This window comes from Oncorhynchus masou, chromosome 21 (assembly GCF_036934945.1).
Source record: "Oncorhynchus masou masou isolate Uvic2021 chromosome 21, UVic_Omas_1.1, whole genome shotgun sequence".
Lineage (NCBI taxonomy): Eukaryota > Metazoa > Chordata > Actinopteri > Salmoniformes > Salmonidae > Oncorhynchus > Oncorhynchus masou.
Genome location: NC_088232.1, coordinates 18,016,494 through 18,034,422, shown reverse-complemented (window position 1 = coordinate 18,034,422; position 17,929 = coordinate 18,016,494). Strand labels below are relative to the sequence as shown.

Below are 17,929 nucleotides of genomic sequence, written 5' to 3'. Positions count from 1 at the left end.
CGTCCTAATTTAAAAAAATAATTTTAGTAAGTGTCAAATAAACTAACAGGGCTGACGATTGACAAACATAAATCTCCTTTTGACAGAAATGGAAGCTTGTTGTAGTGCAACAGGAAATGGCAATTGAATGCAATCTTCACAAAAACATTTTTATTGTTAAAACATTTCTAGCCTGTCTATCTATGGGTAACAGGCAGTGGCGATATTAGCATGTAACTCTTGGTGGGGCAAACCCTCCAATTGGGTGGATGCATGCCAGCAAAGCCACAACAGTAAATAATATATTAATTGCACTATAACGGTGACAAACGGTGCCCACAAAATGTTAGGGCCTACATGAAGCTGTCCCAACACCTTACCACTGCTACACCTGGCTATTAGCGTACTTTGTCTGGTAGCGAAACAGTTCATTCAGCCTCATTTACTGCCTTTTAAAAAAACATAGCTGATATGGCTGACTTGGTTAAACAAATGGGGTTTCTACTGACAATTGAGATGTACAAACTATGGCATAAGGGGACAACAAGTAGATAAGAGGCAATTCGTTATTTCGATCAAGACATTAATGAGCAAGCTAGGACGGACATAGTCAATATAACTATTTGTTCAGCACTTTTGAAGTGTACAGAAACAGAATTCAGAACATGTGCCGGTCTTACAGTGTTCTCCCAGTACACCAAGTCAGAACCGTAGGATAAATAAAGGGGGCATATAAGCAGACAATGAAACCTCTTATAAAAATTAGATGATTACATTTCTCTGAGACAGGTTATAGGCTACATTAGTACCACCAAGTGAGAACAGTAAGTGAAATTAAGAGGGGAAAATAGACCAAATTATTAGGGTGAGGCACATGGGCTACTAACAGCTTACTACACAACATACACTTAGTATTACTTTCTTAGCTACAGTATAAAATCTCCCTGGCATATAACGTAATTTATTCAGCGGCATACAATACATTTTCACACTCACCTTGTTGTGCTGTGCTCACTTGAACAGGAAGGTGGCGCGGGCAAATTTTATCATCAAAGTCTGGATTGAAATTCTGGATTCTGGATTTTTGGATGGGCACTTCTAATGTAACTATGGCAGCATAGTTGCATTAGAAGTGCCCATCCAAAAAGGCTCAAGGTCATCTACAGTTGCTTTGATTGGACTGATCATGTCAACATCATACTTTCAAAATCTTAGCTAGCAGTCATCATCGTGAATCAAGTCTACAATCAATGTGGTTTGGAAGTGCTTGAATTTGAGAGCTCTACTATTAGATTTGGCAGTGACGTAGTGTCCCCATGAGTGACAGGACACGGAGAAAATCACGGCGCAACAAGAGAACATTACCAATCCCTACTCTCCGTATTTTCCACTGGCTGCCCCACCACAGAAAGCACTGAGCTAGGCTGAAACACCTGCATTTGGAGCTGCCTTTTTCAAGAAAGGAAAAAGGAGCCCATGTTTGTATGGAGGCTTTATTAACTCAATTATTGTCTTTTTTTATTACTTTGTTTGCAAACTGATATGTGACACTTATTAATGCCAAAATAAAATGTAAAATAGGTAACCCACAAAATGTGGGGCTCATGCCCTGAATGACGGGTCGCCACTGGAAACAGGGTTGACGTGTAATGCTTGAACTGGCCCAGTTTTCCACCACAAAACACCCCAAAATTGCCAGAAAGAGTAGAACCAGCTCACCTGCTTTTACACTATGATTTGGCTATAAGATGCTCATTGCTTCTTTTTGATAAATATTTATAAAGGAATAGTTTCACCATATTAAAATGAGAGTTCAGTTTACGTAACAGGTTTGACCTTAAAATGAGGGACTGACGTAAATTAATCACTTATCACACAAACTAAATAATAATCTTCATAAATGACTTTGTCAAAGCAACAAAATAACTAGGGCTTTACAATGGAGACCTTTTGGGATTAAGTGGGTTAAAATCTTCCTAAATGTCACAGAGGGTGCATGGAGAGACATGTTAAGCTACAGATGGCCCAGGACAGAGCGGCATGGTTTGCTCTTAATCGTAATCAGAGTGCTGATATACTGTGCATGCCAGTCTCTTCTTGGCTAAGAGTTAAGGAGAGACTGACAACATCACTTATTTTTATAAGACACGTGTTGAAAATCCCAAATTGTTTGCATCGTCAACTTACACACAGCTCTGACACACACACTTATCCCACCAGGGGTCTTTTCACAGTCCCCAAATCCCAAACAAATTCAAGAAAACATACAGTGCCTTGCAAAAGTATTCATCCCTGTAACGGGATTCTTCTGTTGAAGGAGAGGCGGACCAAAACGCAGCGTGGTTATTGTGATACATCTTTAATAAAGATGAAACTAGAACAATATACAAAAAAAACACAGTGAAAAATCGAAAACAGCCCTATCTGGTGTAACAAAGACAGGAACAATCACCCACAAACAACCAACACAAAACAGGCTACCTAAATATGGCTCCCAATCAGAGACAATGACTAACACCTGCCTCTGATTGAGAACCATATCAGGCCCAAACACAGAAACAGACAAACAAGACATCCAACATAGAATGCCCACTCAGATGACAACCTGACCAAACAAAACATAGAACATACAAAGCAAACTATGGTCAGAGTGTGACAATCCCCTTGGCATTTTTCCTATTTGGTTGCATTACAACCTGTAATTTAAATTGATTTTTATTTGGATTTCATGTAATGGACATACACAAAATAGTCCAAATTGGTGAAGTGAAATGAAAAAATAACTTGTTCTAAAAAAATTATTAAAAAGGAAAACCTGGAAAGTGGTGCGTGCATATGTATTAACCCCCGTTGCTATGAAGCCCCTAAATAAGATCTGGTGCAACCAAATACCTTCAGAAGTCACATTATTAGTTAAATTAAGTCCACCTGTGTGCAATCTAAGTGTCACATGATCTGACACATGATCTCAGTATATATACACCTGTTATGAAAGGCCCCAGAGTCTGCAACACCGCTAAGCAAGGGGTACCACCAAGCAAGCTGCACCATGATGACCAAGGAGCTCTCCAAACATGTCAGGGACAAAGTTGTGGAGAAGCACAGATCAGGGTTGGGTTATAAAAAAATATCTGAAACTTTGAACATCCCACGGAGCACCATTAAATCCATTATTAAAACATGTAAACAATATGGCATCATAACAAACCTGCCAAGAGAGGGCCGCTCACCAAAACTCACGGACCAGGCAAGGAAGGTATTAATCAGAGGCAACAAAGAGACCAAAGATAACTCTGAAGAAGTTGCAAAGCTCCACAGCGGAGATTGGAGTATCTGTCAATAGAAACCTGTTTCAGTCTTCCTGAAATTTGAGACAGGGACGGAGGTTCACCTTCCAGCAGGACAATGACCCTAATACTGCTAATGAAACACTAGTGTTTTAAGGGGAAACGTTTAAATGTCTTGGAATAGCCTAGTCAAAGCCCAGACCTCAATCCAATTGAGAATCTGTCGTATGACAGATTGCTGTACACCAGCGGAACCTATCCAACTTGAAGGAGCTGGAACTGTTTTACCTTGAAGAATGAGCAAAAATCCCAGTGGATAGATGTGCCAAGCTTATAGAGACACCCCAAGAGACTTGCAGCTGTAATTGTTGCGGAAGGTGGATGTACAAAATATTGACTTTGAGGGGGTGAATAGTTATGCACGCTCAAGTTTTCTGTTCTTTTGTGTATTATTTCTTGTTTGTTTCACAATAAAAAATATTTTGCATCTTCAAAGTGGTAGGCATGTTGTGTAAATCAAGTGATACAAACTCCCCCAAAATCCATTTTAATTCCAGGTTGTAAGGCAACAAAATAGGAAAAATGCCAAGGGGGGTGAATACTTTCACATGCCACTTTACACTATTATAAAGATGGAACTTGGAACTTCCTTCCATCTCATATTGCTCAAATAAACAGCAAACCTGGTTTAAAAAAACAGATAAAACAACACCTCGCGGCACAAACCCTCTCCCCTATTTGAACTAGATAGTGTGTGTATGCATTGATATGTAGGCTACATGTGCCTTTTTTTAATGTATGTAGCTCTGTCCTTGAGCTGTTCTTGTCTAATGATGTTCTGTATTGTCATTCTGTATTATGTTTTGTGTGGACCCCAGGAAGAGTAGCTGCTGCTTTTGCAACAGCTAAATGGGGATCCTAATAAAATACCAAACACCAAATGTCAAAATGCTGAATAAGCAAGTCTTTATTCATATTAAAAAATCTGATTTATTTTAAGTCTCCATGTGGTCTATATTAAAGGGCACTTCATTTTTTACAACAGGCGTATAAAATGCAATATTGGTGCAAAATGTCTACTTAAAATATCAAAGGCACTCTTTTCGTGGAACGACCTTACAATTATTATGCTATGTACAACACTGAATACAGGCAGGCTCACATAATGTCCAGAGAAATGATCTGTAGGTGGGCTTGTCTGCTTAAACCAGATGATAACGTTCTCTCTCCTGTGACCAGGACTTGGAGAACACGTTTGACGGCTGGACAGAAGACCTAGCCCACCTGACGGTGCTGAGGGAGTCCCTGTCGAGCTACATCAGTGCTGAGGACCTGTCTGTTCTACAGGAACGTATAGAGCTTCTGCACCGCCAGTGGGAGGAGATCTGTCACCAGGTACCGTATGGCTGTTGAATATGTTGCTGTGAGGAGAAGCAGTCTCTTCCCACGACCTCTGTGTGTCTGACTCAATAGGTGTGTCATCAGTCCAGCAAGAGAGACGAGAGCTGTCATTTTAAGTTGTAATGACATGTGCCAAATGGTGGTGCTGAAGCTCCACGATAGGCCATGGCCGCACTACGTACGCATAGTTATGGGAACAGGGTTGAATCTTGCACTGATTGCCGACTCTTGCCGAAAGATCTGCAGCAGACTATGGTCAATATGACTAAATAGTGGTTCTGCAGTATTCTTTATCGCCTTCGTGAAACATATCTCTGGTGATTTCATAAAGCTGGAAGCGTAGTGTTTAGTATAAGTAGACTTGAGATAGAGAGAACTTTAATGCAAAACAGTACAGGATGTTTCCCCTTCAAACTACATCCGGTGTTGTATGTGAATATAGACCACATAGTGACAGGAAGTCACACAGTGCTAGCGTTAGATGCATTACATTAGGTAACACCTCTACATCACTGCTACCTCTTCATTAATGTTCTGCTAAATCTATGCATATTGCCTAGTACTGCTTGTTGTGTATGTTTCTTTTTTTATATAAAAATGTTCATTTCTCTGTGCAACTAGCTATTATCCTTACCATGGGGAATTAATTTCAAATGAGTATATGTGTTTACAACACCTGTGTATCTGTCTAGCTGTCTCTCTCTCTCTCTCTCTCTCTCTCTCTCTCCATAGCTATCCCTTCGGCAGAAGCAGGTGAGTGAGAAGCTGAATGAGTGGGCCGTGTTTAACGAGAAGAACAAGGAGCTGTGTGACTGGCTTACCGACATGGAGAGCAAGGTGTCCCAGAATGGAGACATCAGCATCGAGGAGATGATCGAGAAGCTACGCAAGGTAAACACCAACCGATACCAGACCTTGTCTTTTCATTCGAGTTTGATTAATTAGACAAATATCCCATTGAAATGGTCTTCTCTACTCTGAATTGCTTCAATGAGAAATGCTTGTAGATGTTGATTCCTCTTTGAAAAATGTTTCAGTCCAAACTGTTACACTATTCCACCTTTTACATGGTCTGATGACGGTTTTTAATCCCTCTCCCAGGACTACCAGGAGGAGATAGCGGTGGCTAAGGAGAACAAGCTGCAGCTGCACAAGATGGGTGAGCGCCTGGCCAGGGCCAGCCACGAGACCAAGGCCTCTGAGATAGAACACAAACTCAGCAAGGTGGACGAGCGCTGGCAACACCTGCTGGACCTCATCGGAGCCAGGTAAGGAGTGCATTCGGAAAGTATTCAGACCACTTGACTTTTTCCACATTTTGTTACGTTACAGCCGTATTCTAAAATGGATTAATGACAAAGCAAAAACAGTTTATTAGAAATGTTAGCAAATTTCTTAAAAATAAAACAACTGATATTACATTCACTTAAGTATTCAGACCCTTTACTTAGAACATTGTTGAAGCACCATTGGCAGTGATTACAGCCTTGAGTCTTCTTGGGTATGACGCTATAAGCTTGGCACGCCTGTATTTGGGTAGTTTCTCCCATTCTTCTCTGCAGATCCTCAAGCTCTGTCAGGTTGGATGGGGAGCGTCGCTGCCCCAGCTATTTTCAAGTCTCTCCAGAGATGTTTGATCGGGTTTAAGTCCAGGCTCTGGCTGGGCCACTCAAAGACATTCAGGGACTTGTCCTAAAGCCACTCCTGCATTGTCTTGGCTGTGTGCTTAGGGTTGTTGTCCTGTTGGAAGTTGAACCTTTGCACTAGTCTGAAGTCCTGAGCGCTCTGGAGCAGGTTTTCAAGGATCTTTTCTCCATTCATCTTTCCCTCTATCCTGACTAGTCTCCCAGGCCCTGCTGCTGAAAAACATCCCCACAGCATGAAGCTGCCACCACTATGCTTCACCCTAGGGATGGTGTCTGGTTTCCTCCAGACGTGACGCTTGGCATTTAGGCCAAAGAGTTCAATCTTGGTTTCATCAAGCCAGAGAATCTTGTTTCTCATGGTCTGAGAGTGGCTTCTGTCTGGCCACTCTACCGTACAGGCCTGATTGGGGGAGTGTTACAGAGATGGTTGTCCTTCTGGAAGGTTCTCCCATCTCCACAGAGAAACTCTGGAGCCCTGTCAGAGTCACCATTGGGTTCATGGTCACCTCCCTGACCAAGGCCCTTCTCCCCTGATTGCTCAGTTTGGCCAGCTCTAGAAAGAGTCTTGGTGGTTCCAAACTTCTTCCATTTAAGAATGATGGTGGCCACTGTGTTCTTGGGGACCTTGAATGCTGCAGACATTTTTTGGTATTCTTCTCCAGTTCTGTGCCTCGACACAATCCTGTCTCGGAGCTCTACGGACAAATCCTTCGACCTCATGGTTTGGTTTATGCTCTGACATGCACTGTCAACTTTGGGGCCTTATATAGACAGTCTTTCCAAATCATGTTTAATCAATTGAATTTACCACAGGTGGACTTCAATCAAGTTGTAGAAACATCTCAAGGTTGATCAAAGGAAACAGGATGCACCTGAGCTCAGTTTCGAGTCTCATAGCAAATAGCTCATAGTAAATAAGGTATTTCTGTTTTCGCTTTGTGGTTATGTGGTATTGTGTGTAAGATTGATGAGGAAAATGTTATTTTTAATCAATTTTAGAATAGAATAAAATAAAATGTGTAAAAAAGGGAAGTGGTCTGAATACTTTCCGAATGCACTGTATATACTATGGCCGGGTGTGTGGGATAGGAAGTACATGGATATGCTATACTGCTGTGGGTTAGGAATATACACACATTTGATTACACACGCCATTGGCGTTAATATTTGCTTTGATGCAGCCTTCTTGACTTTCAGAAACTCTCTGGCTGGCCCAGTGTACAGTACTGTACTTAGCACAATTTCACCACATTGGGACTTCCTAGTAAAATATAGCTTGAATAAAATAAAAACAATGAGTGGAAAGAAGTGGTTTAATGACTGTGTTAATTGTTTTTAGTTGCTTCTTTACTAGGAATCTGCTGTGTTATGTATGTTTTCTCCTAAAACAAGCATCATGTATCCGGTTGCTATAGAGTGAAGAAGCTGAGGGAGACTCTGGTGGCAGTGCAGCAGCTGGATAAGAACATGAGTAGTCTGCGGTCCTGGCTGGCCCACATAGAGACTGAGCTATCCAGACCCATCGTCTATGACACCTGTGATTCCCAGGAGATACAGAGGAAGCTGGACCTGCAGCAGGTAAATATCCCGTCAGCTTGGTGGTCCCAGATCTGTTTGTGCTGTCTTGTAGACTCCTGTAGTCGTTGTCATAGCAGTTGGCAAGATGGCATTAACAAATCTGGCACCACCAGGCTACCGCATCAGTGGGCTGTGAGTACTTTGAAATGAAAACTGTAGTTTACACCCCTTGGTATAGCTATTAATACAGATACTGTACATAGTCAATGATGGTTGCTTATGTTGATATTTTATAGATCCTTTTTAGTTCCTAGCAGACATGCTTACAGACAATACAATAGAGAAGGGCTTATTGAAAAATCTTAGCAGGTTTCTTGGTTCTGAAAAGATCCCACCCTCTTTCTCTAACATAGCGTACCATAACATCCTTCCATCTTTCTCTCCATCTATCCAGGAGCTTCAGCGTGACATAGAGAAGCACAGTACAGGTGTGGCGTCTGTGTTGAACCTGTGTGAGGTGCTGTTGCACGACTGTGACGCTTGTGCCACGGACACAGAGTGTGAATCTATCCAGCAGGCCACTCGCAGCCTGGACCGCCGATGGAGGAGCATCTGTGCCTTGTCCATGGAGAGAAGGCTCAAGTAAGACCTACACAGTTTAACTTAACCTTTTACTGTAGTGGGCTAAATCGGGGTCACACAGTGTGTTTTCTTGGTAGTCTTAAACAAATCTACTTTGAAACAAAAGTATACACCTCACACACATGGTTATGGGCTTAAAAGAATAATACACAGGGCCTTCCAAGTGTCACTGGGCCTGTAGTGACAAGCATCACTACAGGCCCAGGTTCGATCCCAGGCTGTGTCACAGCCGGACGTGACCGGGAGACCCATGAGGCGGCGCACAATTGGCCCAGCATTGTCCAGGTTAGGGGACATTTAGCCGGCCGGGATTTCCTTGTCCCATCCTTGTGGCAGGCCGGGTGCCTGCAAGCTGACTTCGGTTGCAAGTTGGACAGTGTTTCGTCTGACACATTGGTGCAGCTGGCTTCCAGGTTAAGCGAGCAGTGTGTCAAGAAGCAGTGCGGCTTGGCAGGGTCGTGTTTCGGAAGATGCATGGCTCTCGACCTTCGCCTCTCCCGAGTCCGTAGGGGAGTTGCAGCGATGGAACAAGACTACCAATTGGGCAGAAAAAGGGGTACAAGTGAAAGTAAAAAATAAAACACACACACAAAAAAAGACACAAATATCATGTCAGATATGGAGTTTTGAGTTTGTATCCCAATATTACACTTTATATACAGTACCAGTCAAACCTACTCATTCAAGGTTTTTCTTTATTTCAACTATGTTCAACATTGTAGAATAATTGTGAAGACTTCAAAACTATGAAATAACACATATGGAATCATGTAGTAACCAAAAAAGTGTTAAACAAATCAAAATATATTTTATATTGGAGATTCTTCAAAGTAGCCACCCTTTGCCTTGATGACAGCTTTGCACACTGTTGGCATTCTCTCAACCAGCTTCACCTGGAATGCTTTTCCAACAGTCTTGAATGAGTTCCCACATATGATCAGCACTTGTTGGCTGCTTCTCCTTCACTCTGCGGTCCAACTCATCACAAACCCTCTGAAATGGGTTGCTGTCGGGTGATTGTGGAGGCCAGGACATCTGATGCAGCATTCCATCACTCTCCTTGGTCAAATAGCCCTTACACAGCCAGGGTGTGTGTTGTGTCATTGTCCTGTTGAAAAACAAATTATAGTCCCACGAAGCGCAAACCAGATGGGATGGCGTGTCGCTGCAGAATGCTGTTGTAGCAATGCTGATTAAGTGTGCCTTGAATTCTAAATAAATCACAGACATTGTCCCCAGCAAAGCACCCCCACACCATCACACCTCCTCCTCCCATGCTTCACTGTGTGAACCACACATGCGGAAATCATCCTTTCACCTACTCTGCGTCTCACAAAGGCACGGCGGTTGAAATCAAAAATCTCAAATTTGGACTCATCAGAACAAAGGACAGATTTCCACCGGTCTAATGTCCATTGCTCGTGTTTGTTGGCCCAAGCAAGTCTCTTCTTCTTATAGGTGTCCTTTAGTAGTGGTTTCTTTACAGCAATTTGACCATGAAGGCCTGATTCACGCAGTCTCCTCTGAACAGTTGATGTTGAGATGTGTGTTACTTGAACTCAGTTTCTGAGTCTGGTAACTCTTATGAACTTATCCTCTGCAGCAGAGGTAACTCTGGGTCTTCCTTTCCTGTGGCGGTCTTCATGAGAGCCAGTTTCATCATAGCGTTTGATGGTTTTTGCTACTGCACTTTGAAGAAACTTTCAAAGTTCTTGATATTTTCCGTATTGACTGACCTTCATGTCTTAAAGTAATGATGGACTGTCGTTTCTCTTTGCTTATTTGAGCTGTTCTTGCCATAATATGGATTTGGTCTTTTACCAAATAGGGCTATCTTCTGTATACCAACCCTACCTTGTCACAACACAACTGATTGGCTCAAACGCATTAAGAAGGAAAGAAATTCCACAAATTAACTTTTAACAAGGCACACCTGTTAATTGAAATGCATTCCTGGTCACTACCTCATGAGGAGAATGCCAAGTGTGAGCAAAGCTGTAATCAAGGCAAAGGGTGGCTACTTTGAAGATATGAAATATATTTCTAAAATATATTTAGATTTGTTTAACACTTTTTTGGGGACTACATGATTCCATATGTGTTATTTCATTGTTCTGATGTCTTCACTATTATTCTACAATGTAGAAAATAGTACAAATAAAGAAAAATCCTTTAATGAGTAGGTATGTTCAAACTGTTTCACATAGAAATGTACAAATATATATATATGTTTATTAATTATGAAAATATGAAAAATATGAATAACATTCCACCCCTGAGGTCACTAGAGGGTGATTTGGTAATTTGACTGCATGAAGGGGCTACTACTTTTAGATACAGTTGTCGCAGTTGTTTCTACAGTAGTGCCATTTTTTAGAGTATCATCAAGCAAAGTGCGGTGATGTAACTCTAGGGTTGGTTAGTCTATTTGATCGCTTATGATGTCGGCTGTCACCATACCTTAAAGTAGTCCATATCGTTTTCATTTCTAAGGATTGAAGAGACATGGCGTTTATGGCAGAAGTTCTTAGAGGACTTTGCACGTTTTGAGGAGTGGCTTGTGACCTCAGAGAGGACTGCTGCTCTGCCCAACTCTTCAGGCGTGCTCTACACTGTGGCCAAGGAAGAACTAAAGAAGTTTGAGGTACAGTACAGCTATTACAGACCACCTTATTTGATATGCTGTAAACCACTATATTCTCTCCCCATGTATCTCATATTCAGAAGACGATACCTCTACAGTACATATCTAGACAAAACTCATGGATGGACTAACTTGTCTCTGATTGATACTAAATGATCAATTGATCAACTAAATTGTCAACTGCATGATTAATCAACATTTCCTTGATCAATACTAAATGTGTGGGTTGATTAATATATATATTTGAATTATATGATGTCCTGTAGGCATTCCAACGTCAGGTCCATGAGAGTCTGACCCAGCTAGAGCTGATCAATAAGCAGTACCGCCGTCTGGCCAGGGAGAACCGCACCGACTCCTCCTGTCGCCTCCGGGAGATGGCCCACGACGGGAACCAGCGCTGGGACAACCTGCAGAAGAGGGTGGCCTCCATCCTCCGCAGACTCAAGGTACAGAGTCGCGTCCATCCTTGTTGAACAACTGTAACACAACATAAAGTCTTGTATATAGTCCAATTCTACACTCCTAAATATCCGAAGTGCTCACAGAAAGAAATCATGAGGAGTGTCTGCCCAAAATTACAATTCATTGATAGAAGAAAAAAAATCTGTGAGAAATGTGTATCCTAAAGCATCCCTTCATGATTTCTCCAGCACTTTATCAGTCAGCGTGAGGAGTTTGAGACGGCCCGAGACAGCATCCTGGTGTGGCTCACGGAGATGGACCTGCAGCTCACCAACATAGAGCACTTCTCAGAGTGTGATATCCAGGCCAAGATCAAACAGCTCAGGGTAAGAATTCCCACAATACCTCACACCTTGGGGCTGCCCAGGTACATGCTACTGGTCACTTTTTTATTAAACTTTATTTAACTAGGCAAGTCTGTTAAGAACAAATTCTTATTTACAATGACGGCCTACTCCGGCCAAAACCTAACCTGGACGACGCTGGGCCAATTTCACACCGCCCTATGGAACTCACAATCACGGCCGGTTGTGATACAGCCTGGAATCAAACCAGGGTCTGTAGTGACGCCTCTAGCACTGAGAATCAGTGCCTTGGACCGCTACGCCACACGGGAGAACAAGTCATCATTTTTGCTAATAAGTTTCACACCTGGTGGTTGTGAACTCAACCTTACCTGGTTGGTCTCTGCTTCTCTTCCACTTTTTGACAACCTCTGATGTAAAATGAAGTACATTTGATTGATTGATTGATTGATTGATTTTCTACCAGGCGTTCCAGCAGGAGATCTCTCTGACCACTGGGAAGATTGAGCACATCTTCCACCAGGGTGAGGTGCTGCTAGAGAAGAGTGAGCCTCTGGATGCTGCTGTTATAGAGGAGGAGCTGGAAGAGCTGCAGAGATACTGCCAGGAGGTGTTCGGACGTGTGGAGCGCTACTACAAGAAGCTCATACGCCTACCAGTAAGCCTAGGGATGACATCTACTGGCCCCCTTGGTTCGATTTTAATGTTGGGTGACTTGGCTTCTAGCACCCTTTCATAGTAAAAAAAAAAAAAAAAAGAAGGATGGAGTTGAGCACATTCTCTCCTGTGGCCATTTTACCAAATGATGCCATGTCTTGATTCCTGGAACCTGTCGTTGTCTTTGTTGACTGTCTCATAAGTGTACCTCCCACTCCTCTTCCTCTAGCTAACAGGTGACGAGTACGACGTGTCATTCTCGGACCGGGAGTTTGAACTAGACGAACCTGGGGACCTGTCCAGCATTCCCTGGAGTGAGCGTCTGGGAGACTGCCTGATGTCCCCTCTACCCTCCCTAAGCCACTCTGCTTCCCTGGCTGCCCCTCTGCGGACTGGGGCTGAGCGCTCGGGCAGGGACACCCCAGCCAGTGTGGACTCCATCCCCCTGGAGTGGGACCACGATTACGACCTGAGCCGGGGGCTGGAGAGCGCCAGCAGGGCCCTGGGCCTGGCGTCTGAGCAGGGGGAGCACGGAGATGAGGGGAGCTACCAGGGATCAACTTCTGCCTCTGCTCTGTCAGGTCAGTCTAGTCTACACCCCTCACACCCGTACTGTCAGATGCTAAAGATAACACACCCCTCACAACTTAAGATAGCCTCGATCTCAGAGAGAGTGGAGACATCACAGTGGAGAGATACAGTATTGTACAGTGGCTATTAAAGCGCACTCATATTCAGCCTTGTTAATTGTACGAAATGTGTGTATGTATGTTTCTTCCAGATGTAGTGATCCCAGAGAGCCCTGAGGCCTTTGTTAAACTAACTGAACAAACCCTGAGGTCCTTGGATGGTAGGCAAGATGCCGTAGTGTGGAAAAATAACACTAACAGCCTACTTACTGCCTGCTAGTAGTTTGGTTTGGTTTTCTTACTCGCACACTGAAGCATAACAGCAATTACTGTTAACCAACAGCACCACTTCCTAACGATTTGTATTTTTTTATATTACATTTTGCAGCACATAGGCTACTGTAGCTAACCTCAAGCTAATTTGTGGTTGGCATCCTGTGTGTTTCAAAAGGTGCATGTTGTTGTGCACTGTTGGGGAGATGTTGTTGTTTTTTGTGTTACAAATGTCCTTTGTCCCTTGTCTTCTAATTTACCACTGAATGGATAACACTCACTATTAATGATATCTTACAATGTTTTGGATGGATTTCTATGTCTGTTTGAAGAAAACATTTAGGGACGGTTTTTGGGCACAGATTAAGACAGATTAAAGGAAAACTCCACCCAAAAGCTATATTTTGCTTGTCAGCAATCAAGATTTCAAGATATGTAACTTTCATATTATTTTAATGTATTTTGAAAGTTTCATATCTTGAAAACTAGATTTTCTGGTGGAATGTTCCTTTAAACGAATCCAGGCTGTATCACATCCGGTCGTGATTGGGAGTCCCATAGGTCAGCACACAGTTGGCCCAGCGTCGTCCAGGTTTGGCCGTCATTGTAAATAAGAATTTGTTCTTAACTGACCTGCCTAGATAAATAAAATTTTAAAAATAAAAAACTCCTGAATAATCTACATTGAACGTGCTTTTAAATCCAACAGGAGTAGGCTTAATCTAGGTCTAAGAAACCGGCCCTTGAACATAAAATCAAAGCCTTTATCTAACTGTATTCCATCTCATCTTCCCATCCTCAGGAGAGGGAGGTACCCTGGAGACTCACATCCTACAGTTGGACAAGGTTCTGGACACAAGCCGGTTCCACCTGCAACAGACAGAGAACATAATCCGCAGCCGCACCCCGACTGGCCCCGAGCTGGACGCTTCATACATGGGATATGTGAGTACTGCTGGTCTCATTCACTAGACGAGACACCTAAGTATTCTGCAGCCAATTTGGCTCTCAGGGTTTGTAAACATGAAGTTACGATTTAAACAGAAGACAGCCCAACTTGGTAAAGACCAAGTCCATATTATGGCAAGAACAGCTCAAATAAGCAAAGAGAAACGACAGTCCATCATTACTTTAAGACATGAAGGTCAGTCAATACGGAAAATGTCAAGAACTTTGAAAGTTTCTTCAAGTGCAGTCGCAAAAACCATCAAGTGCTGTGATGAAACTGGCTATAATGAGGACCGCCACAGGAAAGGAAGACCCAGAGTTACTAATGCAGCAGAGGATACGTTCATTAGAGTTACCACCCTCAGAAGTTGCAGCCCAAATAAATGCTTCACAGAGTTCAAGTAACAGACACATCTCAACATCAACTATTCAGAGGAGATTGCGTGAATTTGGCCTTCATGGTCAAATTAGGACACTAAAGAGGCTTTTCTACTGATTCTGAAAAACACCAAAAGAAAGATGCCCAGGGTCCCTGCTCATCTGCATGAACATGCCTTAGGCATGCTGCAAGGAGGCATGAGATGTTAGCAGATGTTCTGAAAGAGCTGCAAAACCTGGACCCGTACAAATCAGCTGGGCTTGACAATCTGGACCCTCTATTTCTGAAACTATCCGCCGCCATTGTCGCAACCCCTATTACCAGCCTGTTCAACCTCTCTTTCATATCGTCTGAGATCCCCAAGGATTGGAAAGCTGCCGCAGTCATCCCCCTCTTCAAAGGGGGAGACACACTGGACCCAAACTGTTACAGACCTATATCCATCCTGCCCTGCCTATCTAAGGTCTTCGAAAGCCAAGTCAACAAACAGGTTACTGACCATCTCGAATCCCACCGTACCTACTCCGCTGTGCAATCTGGTTTCCGAGCCGGTCACGGGTGCACCTCAGCCACGCTCAAGGTACTAAACGATATCATAACCGCCATCGATAAAAGACAGTACTGTGCAGCCATCTTCATCGACCTTGCCAAGGCTTTCGACTCTGTCAATCACCATATTCTTATCGGCAGACTCAGTAGCCTCGGTTTTTCTGACGACTGCCTTGCCTGGTTCACCAACTACTTTGCAGACAGAGTTCAGTGTGTCAAATCGGAGGGCATGCTGTGACCGGTCCTCTCGCAGTCTCTATGTGGGTGCCACAGGGTTCAATTCTCGGGCCGACTCTTTTCTCTGTATATATCAATGATGTTGCTCTTGCTGCGGGCGATTCCCTGATCCACCTCTATGCAGACGACACCATTCTGTATACTTCCGGCCCGTTCTTGGACACTGTGCTATCTAACCTCCAAACGAGCTTCAATGCCATACAGCACTCCTTCCGTGGCCTCCAACTGCTCTTAAACGCTAGTAAAACCAAATGCATGCTTTTCAACCGTTCGCTGCCTGCACCCGCACGCCCGACTAGCATCACCAACCTGGATGGTTCCGACCTAGAATATGTGGACATCTATAAGTACCTAGGTGTCTGGCTACACTGTAAAGTCTCCTTCCAGACTCATATCAAACATCTCCAATCTAAAATCGAATCTAGAGTCGGCTTTCTATTCCGCAACAAAGCCTCCTTCACTCACGCCGCCAAACTTACCCTAGTAAAACTGACTATCCTACCGATCCTCGACTTCGGCGATGTCATCTACAAAATAGCTTCAAACACTCTACTCAGCAAACTGGATGCAGTTTATCACAGTGCCATCCGTTTTGTTACTAAAGCACCTTATACCACCCACCACTGCGACCTGTATGCTCTAGTCGGCTGGCCCTCGCTACATATTCGTCGCTAGACCCACTGGCTCCAGGTCATCTACAAGTCCATGCTAGGTAAAGCTCCGCCTTATCTCAGTTCACTGGTCACGATGGCAACACCCATCCGTAGCACACGCTCCAGCAGGTGTATCTCACTGATCATCCCTAAAGCCAACACCTCATTTGGCCGCCTTTCGTTCCAGTTCTCTGCTGCCTGTGACTGGAACGAATTTAAAAAATCTGCTATCTGAGCAGCTAACCGATCGCTGGTAAATAGCCCACCCAATTTTACCTACCTCATCCCCATACTGTTTATATTTATTTACTTTTCTGCTTTTTTGCACACCAATATCTCTACCTGTACATGACCATCTGATCATTTATCACTCCAGTGTTAATCTGCAAAATTGTAATTATTCGCCTACCTTCTCATGCCTTTTGCACACAATGTATATAGACTCTTTTTTTTCTACTGTGTTATTGCCTTGTTAATTGTTTACTCCATGTGTAACTCTGTGTTGTCTGTTCACACTGCTATGCTTTATCTTGGCCAGGTCGCAGTTGCAAATGAGAACTTGTTCTCAACTAGCCTACCTGGTTAAATAAAGGTGAAATAAAAAATCAAAAAATAAAATGAGGACTGCAGATGTGGCCAGGGCAATAAATTGCAATGTCCGTTCAGTGAGACGCCTAAGACAGCGCTACAGGGAGAAAGGACGGACATCTGATCGTCCTCGCAGTGGCAGGCCACGTGTAACAACAGCTGCACAGGATCGGTATATCCGAACATCACACCTGCGGGACATGTACAGGATGGCAACAACTGCCCGAGTTACACCAGGAACGCACAATACCTCCATCGGTGCTCAGACTATCTGCAATAGGCTGAGAGAGGCTGGACTGAGGGCTTGTAGTCCTGTTGTAAGGCAGGTCCTCACCAGACATCACCGACAACAACGTCGCCTATGGGCTCAAACCCACTGTCGCTAGACCAGACAGGACTGGCAAAATGTGTTTTTCACTGACGAGTTTCAGTTTTGTCTCACCAGGGGTCATGGTCGGATTCGCGTTTATTGTCGAATATATGAGTGTTACACCGAGGCCTGTACTCTGGAGCTGGATCGATTTGGAGGTGGACGGTCCCTCATGGTCTGGGGCGGTGTGTCACAGCATCATCGGACTGAGCTTGTTGTCATTGCATGCAATCTCAACGCTGTGCGTTTGGCCCTTCCTGCAGGCTCATCCTGACATGACCCTCCAGCATGACAATGCCACCAGCCATACTGCTCGTTCTGTGCATGATTTCCTGCAAGACAGAAATGTCAGTGTTCTGCCATGGCCAGCAAAGAGCCCGGATCTCAATCCCATTGAGCACGTCTGAGACCTGTTGGATCGGAGGGTGAGGGTGAGGGCCATTCCCCCCAGTAATGTCCGGGAACTTGCAGGTGCCTTGGTGGAAGAGTGGGGTAACATCACACAGCAAGAACTGGCAAATCTGGTGCAGTCCATAGGGAGGAGATGCACTGCAGTACTTAATGCACTGATTGTTACTTTTGATTTTGCCCCCTTCCCCCTTTGTTCAGGGACACATTATTACATTTCTGTTAGTCACATGTCTGTGGAATTTGTTCAGTTTATGTCTCAGTTGTGGAATCTTGTTATGTTCATACAAATATTTACACATGTTAAGTTTGCTGAAAATAAACGCAGTTGACAGTGAGAGGACATTTCTT

General features: G+C 43.6%; 1 protein-coding gene across 7 annotated transcripts in view; it reads left to right on the top strand.

The window, feature by feature from the left end:
- Window positions 1-17,929, top strand: part of LOC135507897 (nesprin-1-like) — a 148,473-nt gene that overhangs the window by 117,100 nt on the left and 13,444 nt on the right. For 4 of the 7 annotated variants that reach the window (XM_064927660.1, XM_064927658.1, XM_064927664.1 and 1 more), the window contains 12 exons: window positions 4,506-4,661; window positions 5,400-5,558; window positions 5,769-5,935; window positions 7,729-7,891; window positions 8,286-8,473; window positions 10,967-11,117; window positions 11,384-11,566; window positions 11,771-11,908; window positions 12,354-12,545; window positions 12,774-13,125; window positions 13,326-13,394; window positions 14,249-14,391. In XM_064927660.1, the coding sequence (XP_064783732.1) occupies window positions 4,506-4,661; window positions 5,400-5,558; window positions 5,769-5,935; window positions 7,729-7,891; window positions 8,286-8,473; window positions 10,967-11,117; window positions 11,384-11,566; window positions 11,771-11,908; window positions 12,354-12,545; window positions 12,774-13,125; window positions 13,326-13,394; window positions 14,249-14,391 (2,061 nt within the window). Of the gene's footprint in view, window positions 1-4,505; window positions 4,662-5,142; window positions 5,241-5,399; window positions 5,559-5,768; window positions 5,936-7,728; window positions 7,892-8,285; window positions 8,474-10,966; window positions 11,118-11,383; window positions 11,567-11,770; window positions 11,909-12,353; window positions 12,546-12,773; window positions 13,126-13,325; window positions 13,395-14,248; window positions 14,392-17,929 lie in introns of those variants that run through there. The other 3 variants (XM_064927663.1, XM_064927662.1, XM_064927659.1) reach the window with 3 other exon arrangements.